The following is a 21,432-nucleotide window of genomic DNA, read 5'->3' as shown; positions in this document are numbered from 1 at the left end:
AGGCAATGATTGTTAAACTGAAACTATTGCCATGATAAACTCTCAAAAGGTGGGATTATCCAGGGAAAGTTAGAGAAAGCCGCAAGACTGTGAAAGAAGTGAGGGTTGGCAGAGAGCACTGAATGGAGATAGAAATCAGCTGGTGAGAGAAGATGATCAGCCTGACTAGGATGGAGGAACTGGGTAGAGGAATGTCACAGAATAGAGATGTTGGGAAAGGAGAGATGCATGGCTTCAGGGCACTAAGTTCCAAACTGCAGAATCTGAATGTACTCTGTAAGCTGTGGAAAGTTTGTGTAGTTTGTTCAGTGATTTGTTGGAGGGAATGAGTGATGATTATTTTATTATGCAAGCATAGTTTTGGAAGTTTTTAGCTGAGGTCCATGACAAAGAAGGTACTAAGATGCCTAATTTTTCAAAGGAGTTGGTAAAAAGCCTAATGGATGATCCTTAAACCTCTGATTCACATTGAGGGTACAAAAATTGGAAGTTAGAGATCAGAAAGGATTTGAAAAGGTAGAAAGTTCTTAAGGTATCGTGACGGTGGAAATGTTTCTCTTTCTCTCAGGAGACTACCCGAAGAACTTAACATGTATACCCTGAATTTTGAGGAGCACAAAGGCCTGGTGTCTGTTGTCCTCCTGAAGAAAATTTAAAGGGTAAGAGAAAGGATGTCTAGCCACTTTGATGGAGGGAGTGAAAGAGAGAGAGGTTGTTTTGGAGTTAGAATTGGTCTGTATTCCTGAGTTCTTTGGGGTAAAGGTTGTGTTTACTATTGTGTTAGATGTTGTGATGACCTCTAGCACCTGGAAGTGCTGTCAGCAGACAGTTCTCACCTGTCAGTACCCACAAGGATGAACTTGGCTAAAGAGAACCAATGAGGGGCCCATGTGGGGTGATAAAGTTCCAGCACCCACCCAATTTAATACAACTCTGCAGGGCCACCCCAGCTTCAAACTTCCTGTAGTTCAAAAGGTAGGGGGACATCCCCGGTGTGCCATCCACCTGGGTCTCGTCCAGCGCTGGTCCCGCCTGGCCGCCACGCCGCTCAGCACTCGCCCAGTGCCCCGCCCCCGCCCTTCTTGCAGCCCCACCCCATCCCGCGGCCCCGCCCCGCCCCGCCCTTCCTGCTGTCCCGCCCCGCCCTCTTTGCTTCCCCGCCCCACACCACTTGCCCTACCCAGCCCTCTTGCCCTCTCTCCTTGCTGCCCTGCCCCGTCCCATCCTTTCCGCGATCCCGCCCCCTCGCTCGTCCTGCTGCCCCGCTGCGTCCCGCTCGCTCCGCCCTGGCCCTCTTGCCCCGCCCGGCCCTTCTCGCTGCACCGAGCCGGCCCGCTCGCCCCGCCCCTTCCGTCCTTCTGTCCCGCCCCGGCCCGTTCGCCCTCTCCGGGCCCGCTGCCCCCGCTCGCCGCCCCGCCCGCCTTGCTCTTCCCGCACCGCCCTCTCCTGGTACCCAGCGGGCTAGTAGCTGCGGCCGCCGGAGCAATGGGGACGGCGTCGTCGCTTGTAAGCCCCGCGGGCGGGGAGGTGATTGAGGACACCTACGGCGCGGGCGGCGGCGAGGCGTGCGAGATCCCGGTGGAGGTGAAACCCAAGGCGCGCCTGCTGCGCAACTCGTTCCGTCGAGGCGCGGGGGCCGCGGCGGCGGGGGCCGGGCCCGGGTCGCTGCCCCGCGGGGCGGGCGGCGGCGGGCTGCTGGGGGCCAGTTTCAAATCCACCGGCTCGTCGGTGCCGGAGCTGGAGTACGCGGCGGCCGAGTACGAGCGGCTCAAGAAGGAGTACGAGATCTTCCGGGTCAGCAAGAACCAAGAGTTGCTATCCATGGGCCGTCGCGAGGCCAAGCTGGACACGGAGAACAAGCGGCTGCGGGCCGAACTGCAGGTATCGCCGGGCCGGGCGCGCACCGCGGGTGGCCGCGACACTGGGGAAACTGAGACCGGGTAGCCTGCCCGCAGCCTCTTGCCGGCACTACCAGGCTGGACTCTGGACATCTGACCCGTTCCTTGTCCATCCTGTCTCCCCTCCAAACCAAGAGTTTTGATAGTGGGGCCGAGACTGCCCCTCATTGTAATTTGAAAGGCTGAATTCTCTTTGGGTCTAAAATGACTTCTTAACAACTCCCCTCCCCTTTACCTATTTCTGGTTCATTCATTCAGACACCGTGAAGTAGTTAGCCCCAGAGCGTCCTGAGACAAATGCTAATCTCCAGGGGGGGAACACACGCACGCTCGTGACTTTGGTGACACCTGTTGAAGTAACTCAAACTCTTCCTAGGAGTTTATGCTTTCCCCAAATTTTACATACCTCCAAGGTGGTGCTCATGTCTCTCGGTTTCTTTGTACATTTCCATCGCTTTTGGGTTTTAATGACCTTGACATGATTTTTTCTGGAAGCCTCTTGATTCTCACCACCTTAACTGCTGTTCTTCTCCAGCGGTAGTCAAATTCCCTTAGTCCATTTGATTAATTTACTCTAAAAGCAGTTATTACATGCCCTCCATGTAACAGGTCTATTTTAATTCATTAAAATAGCATTAAAGCAGAAAGTTGCTTTTCTATGAGCAAAGTTCAGAGACTTTTTGCCATCGGTTTGGTGCCCCTCTGATGGTTGTTGTGTCGTTTGTTTACTCTTTACTATGGGAGAGATTTCTAGGCAGTCCAAGATTTCCTGAGGTCATTACAGTAGGAGTGAAATAAATATCTCAGACCGATTTTTCTAAAGGAAAGAAGCCTCCTGTCTTCTAATTTAGTCGTTTTTCTAGTCAGGTTTTTTTTTAACCCCATGGTTAGCTGTTATGTAAGTAATTAGCTCTGTTAATTGGGAAGACTTAACATATCAGCAGTCTATCTGTTGTATTATCATTTTCCTACTTGGCAGCCTGGCATTTATAAAATGGTCTTGTGCATGTCAAATCTCTGATTTCATGTGTCCAAGGCACTGCCCATCAGACACTGCACATTGGAAACTGTGGGAAGGCAGGTAGAAAGGGAGGCCAAACCAAGCAGGGCAGCGTGAAGTAAGGGTTGGCAAATATCACAGTCCCAGATTACCCCTGTCACCAATCCTCATTCCTTATGAAACACATTGGTTCGTTTCTCACATATTTAGGCCTGAAAAAACTCCTCTATAGTTATTTTATTCATTAAGTCAGATATGTACTGGAGGCCTGCAGTGGATCAGGCACTGTGAAGGGCTCAGGGGATAGTAAGATAAATAAAATATAGTGCCAAGGAGCACACTGTTTCCTAGAATTGCTTATCCTTCAAGTTAAACCTCACGAATTGTACTTTTTATTCTCTTAAAGATGGGAAAACTAAGGTGTAGGGCACTGATGCAGTACTTTGAAGAAAAAGTATGAATTTCCAATGAAAGCTTAATGTCGAATTATCTTTATTTGTTATAGTTTAAGCATGCTTGCAGTTTTTTCTATTATGTGTTTGAGTAAAATGACAGCATGCAGTTCTTGATAAATGGTAAAATAGTAAGTAGACTGTTAAAATTCTAAGATATGTAACATATGTAAGAGTGTAAAACAGAAACAAGACTATTTCTGTTAGGAAATAACAAGGTAAATTATTCCAGGCACTTCAAAAAACTTATCAGAAGATACTTCGGGAAAAAGAAAGTGCTTTAGAAGCAAAATACCAGGCGATGGAGAGAGCAGCAACATTTGAACATGACAGAGATAAAGTTAAAAGGCAATTCAAGGTAAATTCCTTACATTTTTACCTTCAAAGTGACATCTAATAAAAACAGCATATTTTAAAAGTTTATGTAATATTGCTATAAATAAATAGAAGTAAATCATGTAAGAGTCATAAAATTTAAAAGAACTAGAGTAGAGCACTCTTTACATTTTGAGTTGGACACAACAAACTTGAGATAGTTTCAAAGAAAGGGTATAAAAGTGAACATTTGAGTAGAGATTTTTTTAAAAAAAGGAAAAGTTTCTGTGTGAGAGAAAGCATTTGAAAATGTTTGGGGTTGTGTGTAGGAGGCCATTACTGGTATTTAGTAAGACAGAGACAAATTTACAAAACATTGTGCAGTGCACATGACAGTCCCATACCACAGATACACATCCTACAGGAATTCTAGTGGTTTCCAGTTATGAAACAGTAAGGTAAAGGTATTGGGATATTCATCCTAGAGAAGAAGAGATCAAGTACTAAGTGAATATTGGTTTTATGAATCAAAAATTTTTCCCTTAAGAGTCGATGACACAACGTTTTGATTATGAAAAAGGTTTCAAAATAAAATCTTTTTAAAGATTTTTAGGGAGACCAAAGAAAATGAAATTCAGGACTTACTGCGGGCCAAGCGAGAGTTGGAGAGCAAACTTCAGAGACTACAGGCTCAGGGTATCCAAGTATTTGATCCTGGGGAGTCTGATTCAGATGACAACTGTACAGATGTTACTGGTAAATGTATTTCCTATTTATAATATTTTGAGCTTTCAGGATAGCTCTAATGGTATTGTACAGTCGAGTTTGAATTCTGCTATATTCTTTTTACTTGTCTATATTAGTTAGGTTATTACTTTGCTGTTAACAAATAAGAGTTGTCTCTCTCTCCCTCTCCCTCTTCTCCCTCTCCTTCTTTGTTGTCTTTTCTCTTTCTTTCCCTCCCCTTCTCTCTTTCTCTTGCTCTCTCTTTTTTTTCTGTCAGTTGTTAGGGCACCTCTTCTCCATGAAGTATATGAAGTCAGGGGCTGTGATTCCTTCTGTCTTGTTACTCTGCCAACCCTAACCCATAGCTGTTCTCTCTCTGGTCTAAGATAGCTGCTCCAGGTCCCACCGTGTCACAGCTGCATTTTAAGCCAAGGCAAAAAAAAGAAGGGGGAGAACACATTCCTTTTCTTGAAGGTGCAACCTGAAAGATCACTCCTGCTCAAATCCCACAGGCCAGAACTGTACCTAGGAAGATTGGAAAGTATAATCAATAACCAGGCAGATGTGTTTCCAACTAAAATGCAGGATTCTGTTACTAAAGGAAGAAGGAGAGAATGGGTATTGGAGTTAGCAGCCTCTCCAACATTATCTTTTGACATAATGATGTATTCTTTGCAGCTATCATTTAGAATACTTGAATTATATTTCACTTAGTGGTTTCTAATGTAGTTTTGTGAACTATTCAAAAAGTTTTTGCTTTATAATTAGACACATAAAATATGTTTTTCTAGAAATAAAGAAAAACCTAAAATCAGTAAATGAAAAGGCTCACCATGTTCTAAGGAAATATTGATAAAGTGTGATTGATGCTGGAAAAAATTCTATTTTAAATGCAGTAGAAAAATGCAGTTACTCTCCCATTTATAAGACACTGTAACTATATTTTTATAAACTGATACATTTTGGAGTAAAATATAGTAACTGATAATGATTCCTTCTTAATTTTCATTTTAATATCATTGAACTCTGACCGGCATCCTGGGACTTTTATTACTAACTTTTGAGAAAAAAATGAAGTGATTCTTAGTGGCCAAGAGTGAGAAAATGCTTTTATGCCCCAACATTAGTGTTAGTGGTTATTTCAGTATTGAAATGTATAGATGTACAGTGTTTCAAAACTATTGAAATTGTCTTGGCAAGTTAACAAAAACATCTTAAATTCCTTTCTAGGTCTTCTTCATATTTTGGTTCAAACAAGAAAAAAGAATACTTGAGGGAATGTCACCCATTTGAGAGTCAAAGAGCTACAAATAGTAAACTCAGGTTTTCCAGAGATTTAGCTCGAATTGTACTTTACTTATAGCTAGTCAAGGATGCCATGTGGATATTCTGGCAAATATAATTTATTAGAAAATCATTAACATATTCATAAGTAGATATTGATTCAGACATTAATTTTGTTGGTCTGAGAGGTTAAGAAGGATGTACTCCCTATGCAAAGAGTTTACATGCTAATGAATTAAGAATATTAATTACTAGTGTACTAGTAACAGTCTGCCTTTGAAGTTCTTTCCTTCAGATTTTAATTGATACCTAAGTTGTACAGTTAAAAATTGTTTTTAGAGTATTTTTGTGGGGTGTTTTTAACTGCCCTTTTATTGAATTCCTTTGTTTATTGTATTCTTATTTCTTTTTATTTTTCTCTTTTTAATCCCTTCTTTGGATTTGAGATAACCAGAATTATGTTAACCACTACTTTATAACTTTGCCAAAAGTCAGTGGCAAAGTACTTTCAAAATTGTTTGAATGTTTATTGTATTTATAATATTATAGTATGTTTTAAAATTGAAAATCATGTTCAGTATGTGTGGTAAGTTTTTGAATATTTGGTAATGTAGTTTTCACAAGATAAAAATCTCTTGCTTCAACAGCTGCTGGAACCCAATGTGAATATTGGACTGGTGGGGCCTTGGGAAGTGAGCCTTCCATAGGGAGCATGATACAGCTTCAGCAGTCCTTCAGGGGCCCTGAGTTTGCCCATAGTTCTATAGATGTGGAAGGACCCTTTGCAAATGTCAACAGAGGTAAAACATGCCATTTACCAATTATTTGCCTAGTGGTAGTGACTGTTCATATTCTATAATCTTGTGCTAGGAGAACTACCATCAGCAGAGCATGAAATTTATATTCTGGGTACCTTCCATTGACAAACCATTGTGTACTAGAGCTATAACTAACCAGGAATGATGAGGTTACATAAATCATATTGGGATCAGATAGTGCTCTGGCCAGCCTTGCCAAAGCCAGGTTCTACTAAATGTGCTTCTGGTCTAAATTCTCAGTGTTTTAGTTGAGCAGCAAGAGTCTAATGTAGATTAACTGAGAAACAGTAGGTTATAGTGTTACCCTCTGCTTTGATGGTGTTGAAGGTAAGATAGAGCAGGCAATAGAGCAAAATACAAAAAGCCCTGTTAGGTATTGTAGTACAGTTGGCCCCCTACGTTTCTGTGAGTTCAACATATGCAGATTCAACCAACCATGGATCAGACATACTTGGGGGAAAAAACAATAAAAAAAATAACAATACAACAAAAATAATACAAGCAAAAAATAGCATAATAACAACTATTTACATAGCATTTGCATTGTATTAGATATTACAAGTAATCTAGAAAGGGTCAAAGTATATGGGAGGATGTGTGTTGGTTATATGCAAATACTACACCATTTTGTACACAGCACTTGAGCATCTGTAGATTTTGGTATAGGAGATAGGGTGTCCTGAATATGGAGAGACAACTGTGTTCTTAAAAGAATGTTTTCATTATACAACCTGGTGTCCAAAAGCTCTAAGATTCTGTCTGGAATTTCAATATCAGTACCTACGAAGTTGTAAGTAGTTCTCTTTTTTCTTAAAACTATAAAATTATTTCTTTATTAGCAAAATGAAAATCAATTTTTATTTATTTATTTATTTATTTATTTATTTATTTATTTTGAGACAGAGTGTCACTCTGTTGCCCGGGCTAGAGTGCCGTGGCGTCAGCCTAGCTCACAGCAACCTCAAACTCCTGGGCTCAAGCGATCCTACTGCCTCAGCCTCCCCAGTAGCTGGGACTATAGGCATGCACCACCATGCCCGGCTAATTTTTTCTATATATATTTTTTAGTTGTCCAGATAATTTCTTTCTATTTTTAGTAGAGACGGGGTCTCGCTCTTGCTCAGGCTGGTCTCGAAGTCCTGAGCTCAAACTATCTGCCTGCCTTGGCCTCCCAGAGTGCTAGGATTATAGGCGTGAGCCACCGCGCCCAGCTGAAAATTATTTTTTAAATTGTACTTTTTGGACTAGCCACATATGCCTTAAAAATTTTATTCTCACTAAATATAGGTACTATAAGGCTACTTTTCATTTTATGCCATTCTTGAACTTTCTTTTTGACTTAATATATTTCAAAAATAATAATAAGGTAAAACTATAGGTCAACCTGGAAATGGTAGGCTCCCCTCAAGTAGCAAACTAATTGAAAAGCTTATGTAAAATAGTTCCATGACATTTCACTGGAACCACTGGTGCCCCACAGAAGACCACTGGTGACATTTACTGCTTTAAGTCCCAGGATAGAAATTGAGATTAAAAAACGAATTGCCAAAAGAATAAAAGACATTCTATAAAAAAGACACCTGCACTTGAATGTTTATAGCAGCACAATTCACAATTGCAAAGATGTGGAAACAACCCAAGTGCCCATCAATACATGAGTGGATGAAAAAAATATGGTATATGTATACCATGGAGTACTACTCAGCTATAAGAAACAATAGTAATATAACACCTCTTGTATTTTCCTGGCTAGAGCTGGAACACATTCTACTAAGTGAAGTATCCCCAGAATGGGAAAATAAGCACCACATGTGCTCACCATCAGATTGGTTTCACTGATCAACACCTAGGTGCACATATAGGAATAACATTTATCCGGCATTGGGCAGATGGGAGGGGGAGGGTGGGATGAGTATATACATACATAATGAGTGCGATATGCACCGTCTGGTGGATGGACACGCTTGAAGCTCTGACTCGGGGCGGGAGGGCGGGGGCCGGCAAGGGGAACATCCGTAACCCAAACATTTGTACCCCCATAATATGCAGAAATTTAAAAAAAATGAATTGCATTCTAGTATGTTATGCTAGAAGCTATGTGGGTATTAACATGTGAAATCAGACTCCATTCTATAATGCCTGTTAATGTTTTTTCAGACTCTTTTGAAGTCATTGTCAAATGTGTTTTCTAGTAATTTTTTAATGAACTAATGAGAAATTTTATTTTCAGATGACTGGGATATTGCTGTAGCTAGTTTATTACAAGTCACTCCTTTGTTTTCACATTCTCTGTGGAGTAACACTGTGAGATGTTACCTCATTTATACAGATGAAACTGAGCCCGAAGTGGATCTTTTCCTTAAGGTGAGGATATTTATAAAGTCTGTATTTACCAATTTAAAGTACACGTTAATATTATAGTCTGTTTATAATACTACTATATCTAAAGCAAGTAATTTACTGTCTACTAGATTATATGTCTTAAAGAACAGAAAGCATCTTGGGCTTTTACTTAGAAGAAAATCATGTTCTGTATTATATGCAAAGAAGGATAGGTGGTGAATTGAGGTTTGTTTTTGTTTTTTTTTAACTTTCTGGGAGTAACTCTTTTAGGATAGGAGCTAAGTCAGAAAAAGAAGGTTCTAACTAGTATAGTTAGTTTTGAATATCAAATAAAGGTGTTAGAACTTTATGTTTTGAATATTTCATTGCATATTTTCCACAGTGTTTGAGACCATTGTTGATTCTCTACATCAGTTACTCTCTGTCAGCTCTATCTTTGAATCTGTTTCAGGTAATAACAAAATGTAACCCTTGCCATCCTTTTTAGTTTTTCAAGGCAGCCGTCCAAGTGGTTCTAAGGCAGGGGTATAGTTGGCAGGTATAGCCTGTTGGCCAAATCTGGCCTGCTGCCTGTTTTCATATGGCCAGAGATTGGTTTTCACATTTTAAATGGTTGAAGAAAAATAAAAAGAAGAACAATATTTCACGAAATGTGAAAATTATATGAAATCCAAATTTGGGTATCTGTAAATGAAGTTTTAGTAGAACACTGTCACGTTCATTTGTTTGTATATTGTCTGTGGCTGCACTACAATAGCAATTAACTGACAGAGTCAATTGTGACAGACACCAAATAGACCACAAAGACCCCCGCTAAAACAGCCACATTGTTAAGCTATTAATATTATTATTTTTGTAAAAATATTTTCTATCTGGCCCTTTATAGAAAAAGTTTGCCCACTACTGTTCCAAGTGAATGTTACGTAAATCTGCATGTCACATGCTATACCTGTTATATTAACATCCTCCAGCTTGTTGATTAATAAATCTATTTAGCTCTCCTTTGTGATATTAGTCAATTTTGGTAAAAAGATAAAATACTTTAAATCCCAAAGCTTCCATCTAATAATTGAATATAGTTTGTTCCCAAGGACATTTTGAGGGTATTACTAATTTCTTGCATAGTAAAAGTCATCATTACTTTGTAACCTAATTATAGGCAATAATGTTTTAACTTATCTGTCTGCTTTAATGTTCTGATGTGTATCATGGTGGATGTTTTTTACTTTGTAGATCTATGGATCTATATTTTACACTCACTGTAAAAATAAAACAAATTGTTCATCATAACAACAAAAAGAGACAAATGCCAAAGCAAAATAGCTTAATACTTTCTTATGTTGTTTTACATTTATTGTGAAATAAGTCATTTTTTGAACTAGAAAATAGCCACATTAAGATATTGTTATTTTTGTTTTGGAGAGAAACTTGCCTTTTCTGTTTAAGATTTTCTTTAAAATGTGATTGTATTATTTTAAAAATTTTTTATTAAAAAATATTCAGTATAACCTGTTTTAAAGCATGCTTTTTTAAGCAGTGTGAATCTCAATAGATCTTTATTTAAGTATAGATACACTTTTATATGTTTTATTTTGTTTTTAGGACTGTGCACCTAAACTTAAAAGAATGTGTGAGACAATGGGCTATTTTTTCCATGCTGTTTATTTTCCGATAGATGTTGAAAATCAACACCTCACTGTAAGAAAATGGGAAATTGAGAAGAGTTCTTTAGTTATTTTATTCATTCACTTAACTTTACCAAGGTAAGCTGAAAAAAATTGTAATTTATTACAGGCATTTAGTTGTAAATAGAATTGAGATTGCCAAATGAACTTCAAAGATAAATTCTAATTGCATTCTTACAATCAAAAACAGTCCATGGGCTGCATGTGGTGGCTCATGCCTGTAGTCCCACACCTTGGGAGGCCGAGGTGGGAGGATCACTTGAGACTGGGAATTCGAGATCAGCCTGGGCAATGTAGTGTGAGACCCCATCTCTATTAAAAAAATTTTGAAATATTAGCTGGGTGTGATGGTACACACCTGTAGTCCCAGCTACTCTGGAGGCTGAAGCAGGAGGATCCCTTGAGCCCAGGAGTTTGAGGTTGCGGTGAGTTATGATGACGCCACTACACTCTGGCCTGGGCAACAGAATGAGACTCTGTCTCCAAAAAAAAAAGTACATGAAGTTCAATAAATACTATAACTGGTTCACCCTTAAATAAAAATTTATAAATTTTATGCTATTAGACTTGTATAATAGGTCATATGATTAACATCAGTCATGTGAAGATCATTTTAATCAGGGATTGGCAAACTATAGCCCAAGGGCCAAATCCACCCAGGAGTCTGCTTTTGTAAATACAATTTCATTGGAACACAGCCCTATTCGTTCATTTATATATTTTCTACAGCTGCTTTCATACTACAACAGCAAAGTTGAGTAGTTACAACAGAAACCGTATGTCCTACAAAGCCTGAATATATTTACCATCTGGTCTCACAGAAAAAGTTAATGACCCTTGATTTCAATAATCAGCATTAACCTTCATGTTTTCTTACTTTGGATATTCATTAAGAGATATTTGAACTTTATACTTGAACACTTATATAGGTATCGAATCATAATTTAAATGCTATAAGGAGCTTACTGCTAAAATAAATCCAGTAAAGTGAACGATTTTCTTATAATGTGACTATAATCATGTTAATGAATCTTGCCTACAAATAATGATTTTTTTTTGCCAGTTAGACATATAGATAAAAGACAAAATAGGTTTAATAAGAAGTTAATTTTTCTTTCTAGATTTGTTGTCTGTAGTTAACCTTCCAAAGCATTTTTATTTGTTTTTCTGTGGAACAACTCTGACTTTAACTATGTACGGAAGTATGTGGGGCCTTCGGTTTCACCAGTTTCCCTGCAGTGTAACCCATCATTGATTGATCCTTAAGACTCCTAGTGGCCAGGTGGACAGGGAACTACCTGGTCAATGAGTCTTCATCCAGAATATGTTCAAGGAGTTCTTCAACTTGATTGCCTTCAGTTGAGTTTCATTACCTTTTCTTTCCTTGTTTTCATATTAAGGATATATCTTGTTTTATTACTTAATATTTGGGTAGTATTTTGGTAACATGTGCCATTTGTTATTATATTATTTTTCTTTAATTCTTATCTTTAATCCTTAAAACCATCTTGCTTTTTTTTCTTTTTTCTTTTTTCTTTTTTTTTTTTTTTTTTTTTATGAGGTGTAACTGGTTTTGTCTGCTCAGAGATTCTTTAGGCCTGGTCTTCATTTTAATTTAGTTTAACACATGTCTGAGGTTATGCAGGGCTGTTGACTGGGATTGTCAGCAGGCAAGCCTACATGTGGTTTCTCCATGAGGTCTCTGCTTCCTCATTCCCAGGGTGGCTGGATTCTGACTGTATCTTAAGAGAATCAAGTGGAAACCATCTTGTTTTTTCTTTACCTTAAAGAAACATATCTGTTAATGAAATATTATATGTTGTTTTTGCACTTTTAACATTTATTTTATTGACTGATTGATTGAGACAGGGTCTTGCTCTGTCACCCAGGCTAGAGTGCAGTGGTGTCATCACAGCTCACTGCAGCCTCAAACTCCTGAGCTCAAGTGATCCTCCTGCCTCAGCCTCCCAAGTAGTTGGGACTATAGGTGCACACCATGTCTCTTGCTCAGGCTGTTCTCAAACTCCTGACCTCAAGTGATCTTCCCATCTCAGCTTCCCAAAGTGCTGGGATTACAGGCCTGAGCCACCCCAACTGGAACTTTTATATTGATAACATTTATTTTTATCTTCCAGTTTTAAATCCTTCTTAATATTTTGCCTCCTACTTCTGCCAGATTTTATTACTTTTGCCTGTCAGATTTCAGTTTATCTCCTTTAGGTAAAATTTTGTATATATTTTTAAAAATTATAATCCTTTTAAAGAAAAAGAATTTCTTTAATTTTTTTAGCCTCTACTTTGCCTTTATTTCACTTAAATTTTTCTTATTTGCTTGCTTTATTTAATTGTTTGTTTCTCTCATGGCTGTCAAGAAGTGTGGCAGTAGGGATGGGCTTCGCACCACAGACACGGGCTGTTGGAGCCTTTGTGTTTCTCAGGTTGCTCCTTCACCACTCCTGATGGCCCTCCCATCCTTCTCAAAAGATGAATCTAGTAAAATCTCCCCTGAACAGCTTGGGAAGTCCATGGGGAAACACTTTCCTGATCAATAATTACTCCCAGTATGCAGATGGTACCCACAGAGTTACTTGAGGATGCTGTTCACTGGCTTCTCACACCGTTCAGTCGTCATATAAGAAATTCTGTAGTTAAAAATTCATAGTGTTTGGAATATGAAATGATTGGATTTGGAACAAGCTATGCCAACAGCATGCTTAATTGTAGGAGAGGAAGGCAGGCAGGAGGAGGTCATGCTTAGTGAGCCACACAGGTGCCATGCCTCTCAGCTGTCATCACCAGAGATGACAAGGTAGAGGGAAATGGTCAGGCTCCTGGCACTGCTTGTCCAAGTGTTCTTATTAACTGTCTTTAATTTGACCCATCCCCCTTCATGGCAGAATCACAGGAGAAATCTTTTACAATGAAGAATGGCAACTGAAATACGGCGAGTCCAGGAGAAGCTGGCTGAGTAGGAATATTCCAGATAAAGGTTTCAAGATGGGGTATTCTTTCCCGTTTATTGTTTCTCTTTCATTATGCCAGGACCCTTGCTGGGCAGTCCAGGCTCTCTGAGGGTGCTCGAACCCAAGTAGAGGAGAAGGTGCTTCTCCTTTTGGCTGGTAGGCTCTGGTCCTGGCAGCGTACAGGAATGACTCTGACTGGTTTTCGTCTGGGCATTGTCAGTATTTCTCAAGGGAGAGGAGTTCCCTCTTGGGAAGACTTCAGTGCCTAAAGGGTAATTCTGTCACCTTTCAGGACTTCACAGGCCCTATGCTTGGTTTCATTCATCTTCTTTTAACCGGATCGCCCATACGATTTCCTTATAGGATTTAGTTAAGTGGGAGCTCTTGTTAGTTCTGTGATTAAACTTTATTACATGTCAGCCTCACACAGCACAGCTCCTCTAAAAGCTCCTTCTCTACATTTTTTGTCTACTCAGGCCACTTTCTGACTGGATCCTAAAGTGAAAATTATCAACATTAGCTGGCCTGCCAGACTAACTTCAGCAATTATTATCTCATAACCAGTTTGTTTCGTCTGCACCATCTACTTCCCTCCCACAAAATTATTTGAACCAAATCTCAGAGATCATATCATTTTATCTGATGCCCCATGTTTCAGTTTTGTAGGGAATGGTTTTGAAATATGAACATGTGCCTGAACAGAATGCCTACTCTTTGGTAGCCAGGGGGGTCACAGAGTTTTCTTCCCAAAGCAATAACAAATGAACCATTAAAATTCCAACATGGTCAAGAATGATTTTAGCACAGAAAATTTTTATGGTTTGGATAGATTGGATTGGCACAGAAATATACAATAGGATATTATTTTTTTCTGTTTTATATTTGGGGCTAGTATTGTAATTTAACTGGCAAATTCTGAATCATGTAATATTTCCCCCCTGTGCACACACACTCCCAATTTGCCTCTTTAGATAATTTTTATTTAATGCTTTCTAGAAAGGGATTTGGTTGCAATTTTCCTTGTAGTGTAGAAAACCCTAGTACTTTATTGGTTCTAGAATTTTTTTTGAATTTTTGTAAAAAGTATAATTATGGTTCTTTCTTATAGTATATATTTTAGGTATAAGGATTCAGTTCATTTATTAGCTGAGAAAAGCCTAAAGGATTGGAGAAGAGAAAAATCTCAGAACTTTGCAATTGCCGTCCAAAGGGAGCAGAAGCACCTTCCCTTCTACCTGGGTTCGAGCACCCTCAGAGAGCCTGGACTGCCCAGCAAGGGTCCTGGCATAATGAAAGAGAGACAACAAAGGGGAAAAAATACCCGATCTTGAAACCTTTATCTGGAATATTCCTACTCAGCCAGCCTCTCTTGGACTCGCCGTATTTCAGTTGCCATTCTTCATTGTAAAAGATTTCTCCTGTGATTCTGCTGTGAAGGGGGATGGGTCAAATTAAAGACAGTAAATAAGAACACTTGTCCAACAGTGCCAGGAGCCTGACCATTTCCCTCTACCATGTCCTGTCTTGCGATGACAGCTGAGAGGCATGGTGCCTGTGTGCCTCACTAAGCATGACCTCCTGCTTGCTTGTTTTAACTTGGAAATTATATATTTGTAAATAGAAATGCTTCCTTTTATTTGCAAAGTCTCATGAGTCTCATCCATTATTTTCAGCCATGTTTAACAGTATTTTTGAGATTTTTTTTAGGTTTAAAAAATAAAGTTACATGTGTTTTACAATTTAATTTAAGGCATAATTTATTGTACTTTCATTGTTGGCTAATGAACAAGTATTTTAAGACCAAGCTGGAAGAGAGCTATAGAAATATCCATTTTTGGAAAGCTTTACTTGTTCTGCATCTGTGTCTTTTCTGGCCACTTGTCATTATAGTAAAACTCCATTATGGCACTTAGGTTGACTAAGTGTTCGCTGCCACAGTGCAGTGTAGCACACAAAATGCCAATTTCCAATCTAGCCTTTTGTTGGAAGACTGTGAAGAAGCTTTTCTGAAGAACGCTGAAGGAAAACCACGATTAATCTATCATCGTTTGGAGGATGGAAAAGTCATTTCTGACTCTGTCCAGCATTTGATTGATCAAGTTTCTAACCTAAACAAGGCCAACAAAGCCAAGGTAAAATTCACAGGATTTTCAGAAGACATGCTTGGCTGAGGGAAATGCTAGAGCAAAGGCATGAGGTGGGCATGGGCCTGCATGTTTGGGGAGAAAAGGGAAGCCAGGGTGGCTGAAGCAGATGAACGAGGGGTGTAGTAGGAGAGTTCTTCAATTGTGAAGAACATGGAGGCCATTTTGAGGAGCTTGGCTTTTCCCTTGAAGTAAGATGGGGAGACATTGCAAGACTTTAAGCAAAATATTAACAAGACCTGATGTGATCATCTGACAATGATCTGTTTGGCTACTGTGTTGAGAATAGACAGTTGTTTGGATGGTAGTGTGCATAAGCTCAGAGCTGCTGCTGTCATCCAGGTGCAAGATGCTCGTGGCTCAGAGCAGGGTGGTGATAGAGAAGAAGATGAGAAATGGTACCATTCTGATAAATTTTGACAGTATAGCCATCAGGATTTCCTAACAGATTGGTTGTGGGCTATGAGAAAAAGAGAGGAATAAATAGTGTTGTGTGGCTAGAAAGAATATGAACCTGTGAGTGGACAAATAAGATTGTTTTTTGCACTTTTCTCCCAAGTATAGAGTCCTTCTATCTACTGACCAAGATTTAGTGTAAGGAGGAGACTTTTTTAAAAATACAGACTATTTTTTTTTTTAAATGTAGAGACAGAGTGGCATTTTATTGCCCAGGCTGGAACTCCTGGGCTCGAGTGATCCTCCTGCCTCGGCCTCCCAGTGCTGGGATTACATGCATGAGCCACCACACGTGGTCAAAAGGAGACTTCTTATGTGACCTTTCCTAAGAGCACTGGGAAAAACAAAAAGCGTTGATAGCAGTGAGAAAAATTTGATTATCCCTAGATGAATGACAGGATAATTTTTAGAATAGAGATGACAGGTTTTTATTTCTGTACATGGAGATAATTTGGTAAATGTTTATAGTTACTGTAAAGAATACAATTGAAAACAACTCTAGGATCTTGACATAAGTTTTTATTTCTCTGTACCCAGCCAGAAAATAAGGTCAAATGGAAATACAAGCACTTTTCTTTATATCATTTAATATTGAAAAGATAGCTTGAGACCAGCATAACATAAAACCAAGAGCCTGAGACTAAAAAGAAGTGCATTTTAGGCCAGGCGTGATGGCTCATGCCTGTAATCCCAGCACTCTGGGAGGCCAAGGCGGGTGGATTGTTTGAGCTCAGGAGTTCGAGACCAGCCTGAGCAAGAACGAGACCCCGTCTCTACTAAAAATAGAAAGGTATTATATGGACAGCTAAAAATATGTATAGAAAAATTAGCCAGGCATGGTGGCGCATGCCTGTAGTCCCAGCTACTCGAGAGGCTGAGGCAGCAGGATTGCTTAAGCCCAGGAGTTTGAGGTTGCTGTGAGCTAGGCTGACGCCATGGCACCCTAGCCCAGGTGACAGAGCCAGACTCTGCCTCAGGGAAAAAAAAAAAAAAAGAAGTGCATTTTATTATAATCTCCAGAGCCATTTCATTCTTTGTTTTAATTATTTAGTATCAGCCTAGTCCACTAGGTCCCACAAGAAAAGATATTCATCATCTTATCTTTATCCTATTCATTCTGTAAATACTGCTTCTAAAAAATTAGTACACTAGAAGGATGAGTTTATTTTATAAAAATAGGAGTAAAATAAGATCTCTCTACCATGATTATAAATATAAATGTAGGGTAAATTTCCGTGCTGCTTCACTTGTTATGCTTTGTAAAATCGTTGCCTTGTTCTAATTTTAATTCAAATATTAATCATTTTATAGCAATATATAATTCTTCTTTAAACTCAAAGACTACTGTTTTACATAGCAAGATACTATTTTGCTTTTTTGTTTTGTTATAGCTTTACTGACATAAAAATTGATTTTGATGCATTTTAAAGGGTATGTATATTGAGTGGTGTGGAAATACATAAGATAAAATTTTGACATATAGGGCAAAAAAATGTATACTTTTTGTTTTGTTGAACTGTTGTTCATGCTAAATCCTTTGTGTGACCTTGGACAAGTTACTTAACTTGCCTTAGTGAAATGGGGATAATAGTAGTATCTCTCTCATAAGGTGGTTGTGAGGATAACTGAGCTAATATATGTTAAGTATTTGGAATATTTTCTGACACATAAGCACTATAAAAGTGTTTACCACACCACTTCCTCCTGCTATTATTATTATTTGTTCTTGTTATTATTAAACTTTTTTTTTTCCAGATCATTGATCACTCAGGAGATCCTGCAGAAGGAGTATATAAAACTTACATTTGTGTGGAAAAGATTATTAAACAGGTAAATGCGCATTCACTGTAAGATTTCACCTGAAATACTTTAAGAGTGTTTTGTATGAAATTGAGTTTTCCAGAGAAAACCACTGTTGTGTTTTGAAAGCAGATCTGAGGGAAGTGCCATTGTTTCTGCTGGGAGTCCATCCTGCGCTATGATGGTGGCGTTACTAGGACCCTGTATCTTTCTCTCTCATCTGTCTCACAGAGCTGTTTGATGCTCCAGTGCATGTAAAATGTGTTACCAAAGTCCTAGTTAAAAAGTAGTTGAGGGAAAATGTTCATTTTATTCAATAGATAAGCTCCTTAGATTCTGTGTGCCCTTGAATTTTCATGTATTAGAAAAGTCCTCAGATTTTCCTGCCACATTATCCCTAACGGCAGAGAGGGATGAAAGCATACCCCCTGGGGGCTGAGAACATGGACCATGGAGGGGTCTTGAGCTGGGAGTTCCTATGAAGTTTCTTATGTTATCTTGAAAATGTCTGTCAGTTATATATTTTGCTTGATATTATGCCTGTGTTTACGTTTAATATAAAAAATCATTTTAAATTGTATATCAGCAAAAATAGTAATAATGATAATAAAAAGATAAATAACCCCCACATGTTCAAGTACAATGAGCGCAATGGGAAAATGTACTGTGGTTAGCCTGGAGTTGCTCATACCTCCTGACACCTCCCCAAGGAACCAGCGACCCTATTTGAGAAGTAAGGGATTAGATTATTTTTCATAATTAACTTGTATCACAGTATGAAGATTTGTTATTAGAGAAAAAGAGTAATCTCCAAAGCACAATAATATGACCTCTGGCAACACATTTTGTATAGCACTTTCTAATGTATAAAGATTGTCATTATCAATTTTGATCTTCTCAACAATTCTGTGAATTTTAGGACCAAGATGAATAAAATTAATTGAGCAGAATACATGGCAGCAAGTGAAACTGGACATATTTACCATCTTTAGTGCTTGAAGGACAACATATTTTCAGTTACCTAATATAAAGACTAGCTAGGACAACAGAGATATCTAATATCAAGAAATCACATCTTAGTAATTCAATTCTTCTAATATATTTCTTAGGCATTAGCACAACTTTTATAATTATTCACCAGCTGGATATAACCAAAGATTTTGTGTAACATTTTTCAGAAAACAAATCCCATGGAGGTCAAATATCCCTCTAAATTTATTTTTTTATTTTTATTTATTTTTTTTTTTGAGACAGAGTCTCACTCTGTTGCCCGGGCTAGAGTGAGTGCCGTGGCGCTAGCCTAGCTCACAGCAACCTCAAACTCCTGGGCTTAAGCAATCCTCCTGCCTCAGCCTCCCGAGTAGCTGGGACTACAGGCATGCGCCACCATGCCCGGCTAAGTTTTTCTATATATATATTTTTAGTTGTCCAGATAATTTATTTCTATTTTTAGTAGAGACGGGGTCTCGCTCAGGCTGGTCTCGAACTCCTGACCTCAAGCGATCCACCCGCCTCAGCCTCCCAGAGTGCTAGGTTTACAGGCGTGAGCCACTGCGCCCGGCCTTAAATTTATTTTTAATAGAAAGGTCTTTGTTTTTAATGTTTTAGTAATTTTTTATTTGTTTTTAAATTATTGTTTGTTTTTATAGTTATAAATTTATTCTTGTGGGTATTATACAAAGGCCACAGGTTTGAACTTGCCCACCTCAGTAGGTGAAGCCCACTTTGAACCTGTGCACTAACTCCTACTACGAGATCATTATGTTCTTCATTCATTTTTGTGTGCTTGTTCTTTGTGTTTAGGACATATTGGGCTTTGAGAACACAGACCTAGAGACTAAGGATTTGGGCAGGGAAGATTCCATTCCAGAAGAAGATGATTTTGGTGATGTTCTGTGGGACATACATGATGAACAAGAGCAAATGGAAACTTTTCAGCAGGCATCTAATTCAGCCCATGAGTTGGGATTCGAGAAAGTAAGTATTTGGAGTATTGTTCCAACAAAGATCAGTCACCACTTAAAGGCTGTATTGTGATTGTATTTTCACCTAAATATAGTCAAAGTTTATGATTGTGTTAGTTGTCTGCTCTCATGGCTTGATTATCCATGTTGAGACATGCTTAGGTTTGTATCATATGAAAGATATGAGATTCAAATATATTTATGAACACCAAATATTTTTATTTACAGGGTAGGATTTACTAACCACATGTTCATTATGCCACCATCTGCAACTCACCCAGCCAGGATTAGGATAGCTGGGAAACTGGAGAAGAATAATAAGACTATCTACTTTTCTAGTTCTTAAAGGAATCAAAATATCAAACATTCAGAAAACAAAGTACAGTAGTTCATGCAGTAGGCAGATTAGTCCTTTCTTATTGGTCTTGCAACATTCTTAAATATCTAAACAAATTAACAGAACATAAAGTGGACAAAGAAATCTATGTTGAAGTTCAAAAATAATATTTGAAAAATAATATAAGAACTAATATTTTAAAGAATATTACAGTAACTAAAATTAACAGTTATGTTTTTATAGAAATTTTACAATTTGGACTGTCTGTGCTGGTTTCATCATTTTCTAACTGGATTTTGTCCAAATTACTTGGCCACTCTAAACTTGACTTTCTTATCTGTAAAACAAGAATAACTAATAGTACCTACCTCATAGGGTTGCTGTGAGGATTAAACTGGATAATGCACATAAAGTGCTTACCACAATACCAGGCATATAATAGATGTTAAATTAGGCCAGGTGCAGTGGCTCATGCTTGTAATCCCAGCACTTTGGGAGGCTGGGGCAAAGAGGATCACTTGAGGCCAGGAGTTCAAGACCAGTCTTGGCAACATAGTGAGACCTTGTCTCTACAGAAATAAGAAAAATTAGCCAGGCATGGTGGCTCACACCTGTAGTCCCAGTGACTTCGAAGGCTGAGGCAGGAGGACCCCTTGAGCCCAGGAGTTTGAGGCTGCAGAGAGCTATGATCGTGCTACTGCACTCCGTCCTGGTGACAGTGTGAGACCCCCATCTCTAAAAGAATAAAAATAATAAAATAAATGTTAAATTAGTTGTTAGTTTATAAGAGAGGTATTGCTGTTGTCATTTTATAAATGAAGAAACTGAGGTTCAGATTATGGTGAACCTCAGTTCACCATAAAAGCACATGGGGAGCAGATTGTAGATCTGAGAGTTGAATCTAGTTCTTCTGGCTCCAAATCCTTATGCTTTTTCTTTATAGCAAGAGTTCTTAACTTGGGAACCATGGGTCTATAAATGGGCTTTATGTGGGACCATGAACTAGGTTACTAGGGTTTACAAGATAAGTCAATAAAGCCTTCTTTCACTTACAGAATACTGCAGGGGGCTCCCTGTATCACATTTCCTTCAGAAGCATCATTTCTATCAGAATTATTTGAGTTCCTGGGGAATATATTCTGTATTTAGATATGACAAGCAGAAAAAATGATTGAAAAACTATACCAAGTAATCATTTATTGTAGTTGCTGGAGAATTTTGCTACTCTTAAAGCCAGCCTAACTCTA

General features: G+C 38.7%; 1 protein-coding gene across 3 annotated transcripts in view; it reads left to right on the top strand.

Moving 5' to 3' along the window:
- The first annotated feature begins 1,424 nt into the window (after positions 1–1,424).
- Positions 1,425–21,432, top strand: part of NPHP3 (nephrocystin 3) — a 43,401-nt gene continuing 23,393 nt past the window's right edge. Inside the window, exons 1-9 of one of the 3 annotated variants that reach the window (XM_045538792.1) lie at positions 1,425–1,881; positions 3,583–3,708; positions 4,271–4,421; positions 6,323–6,475; positions 8,724–8,857; positions 10,439–10,599; positions 15,460–15,616; positions 17,840–17,914; positions 19,688–19,861. In XM_045538792.1, coding sequence (XP_045394748.1) covers positions 1,486–1,881; positions 3,583–3,708; positions 4,271–4,421; positions 6,323–6,475; positions 8,724–8,857; positions 10,439–10,599; positions 15,460–15,616; positions 17,840–17,914; positions 19,688–19,861 — 1,527 coding nt within the window. In that variant the 5' untranslated portion in view covers positions 1,425–1,485. Of the gene's footprint in view, positions 1,882–3,582; positions 3,709–4,270; positions 4,422–6,322; positions 6,476–8,723; positions 8,858–10,438; positions 10,600–15,459; positions 15,617–17,839; positions 17,915–19,687; positions 19,862–21,432 lie in introns of those variants that run through there. The other 2 variants (XM_045538778.1, XM_045538786.1) reach the window with 2 other exon arrangements.

Source organism: Lemur catta, chromosome 1 (genome assembly GCF_020740605.2).
Source record: "Lemur catta isolate mLemCat1 chromosome 1, mLemCat1.pri, whole genome shotgun sequence".
In the NCBI taxonomy this organism is placed as follows: domain Eukaryota; kingdom Metazoa; phylum Chordata; class Mammalia; order Primates; family Lemuridae; genus Lemur; species Lemur catta.
Note: the sequence above shows the minus strand (reverse complement) of the source record. Positions and strands in the feature narration are given on the sequence as shown.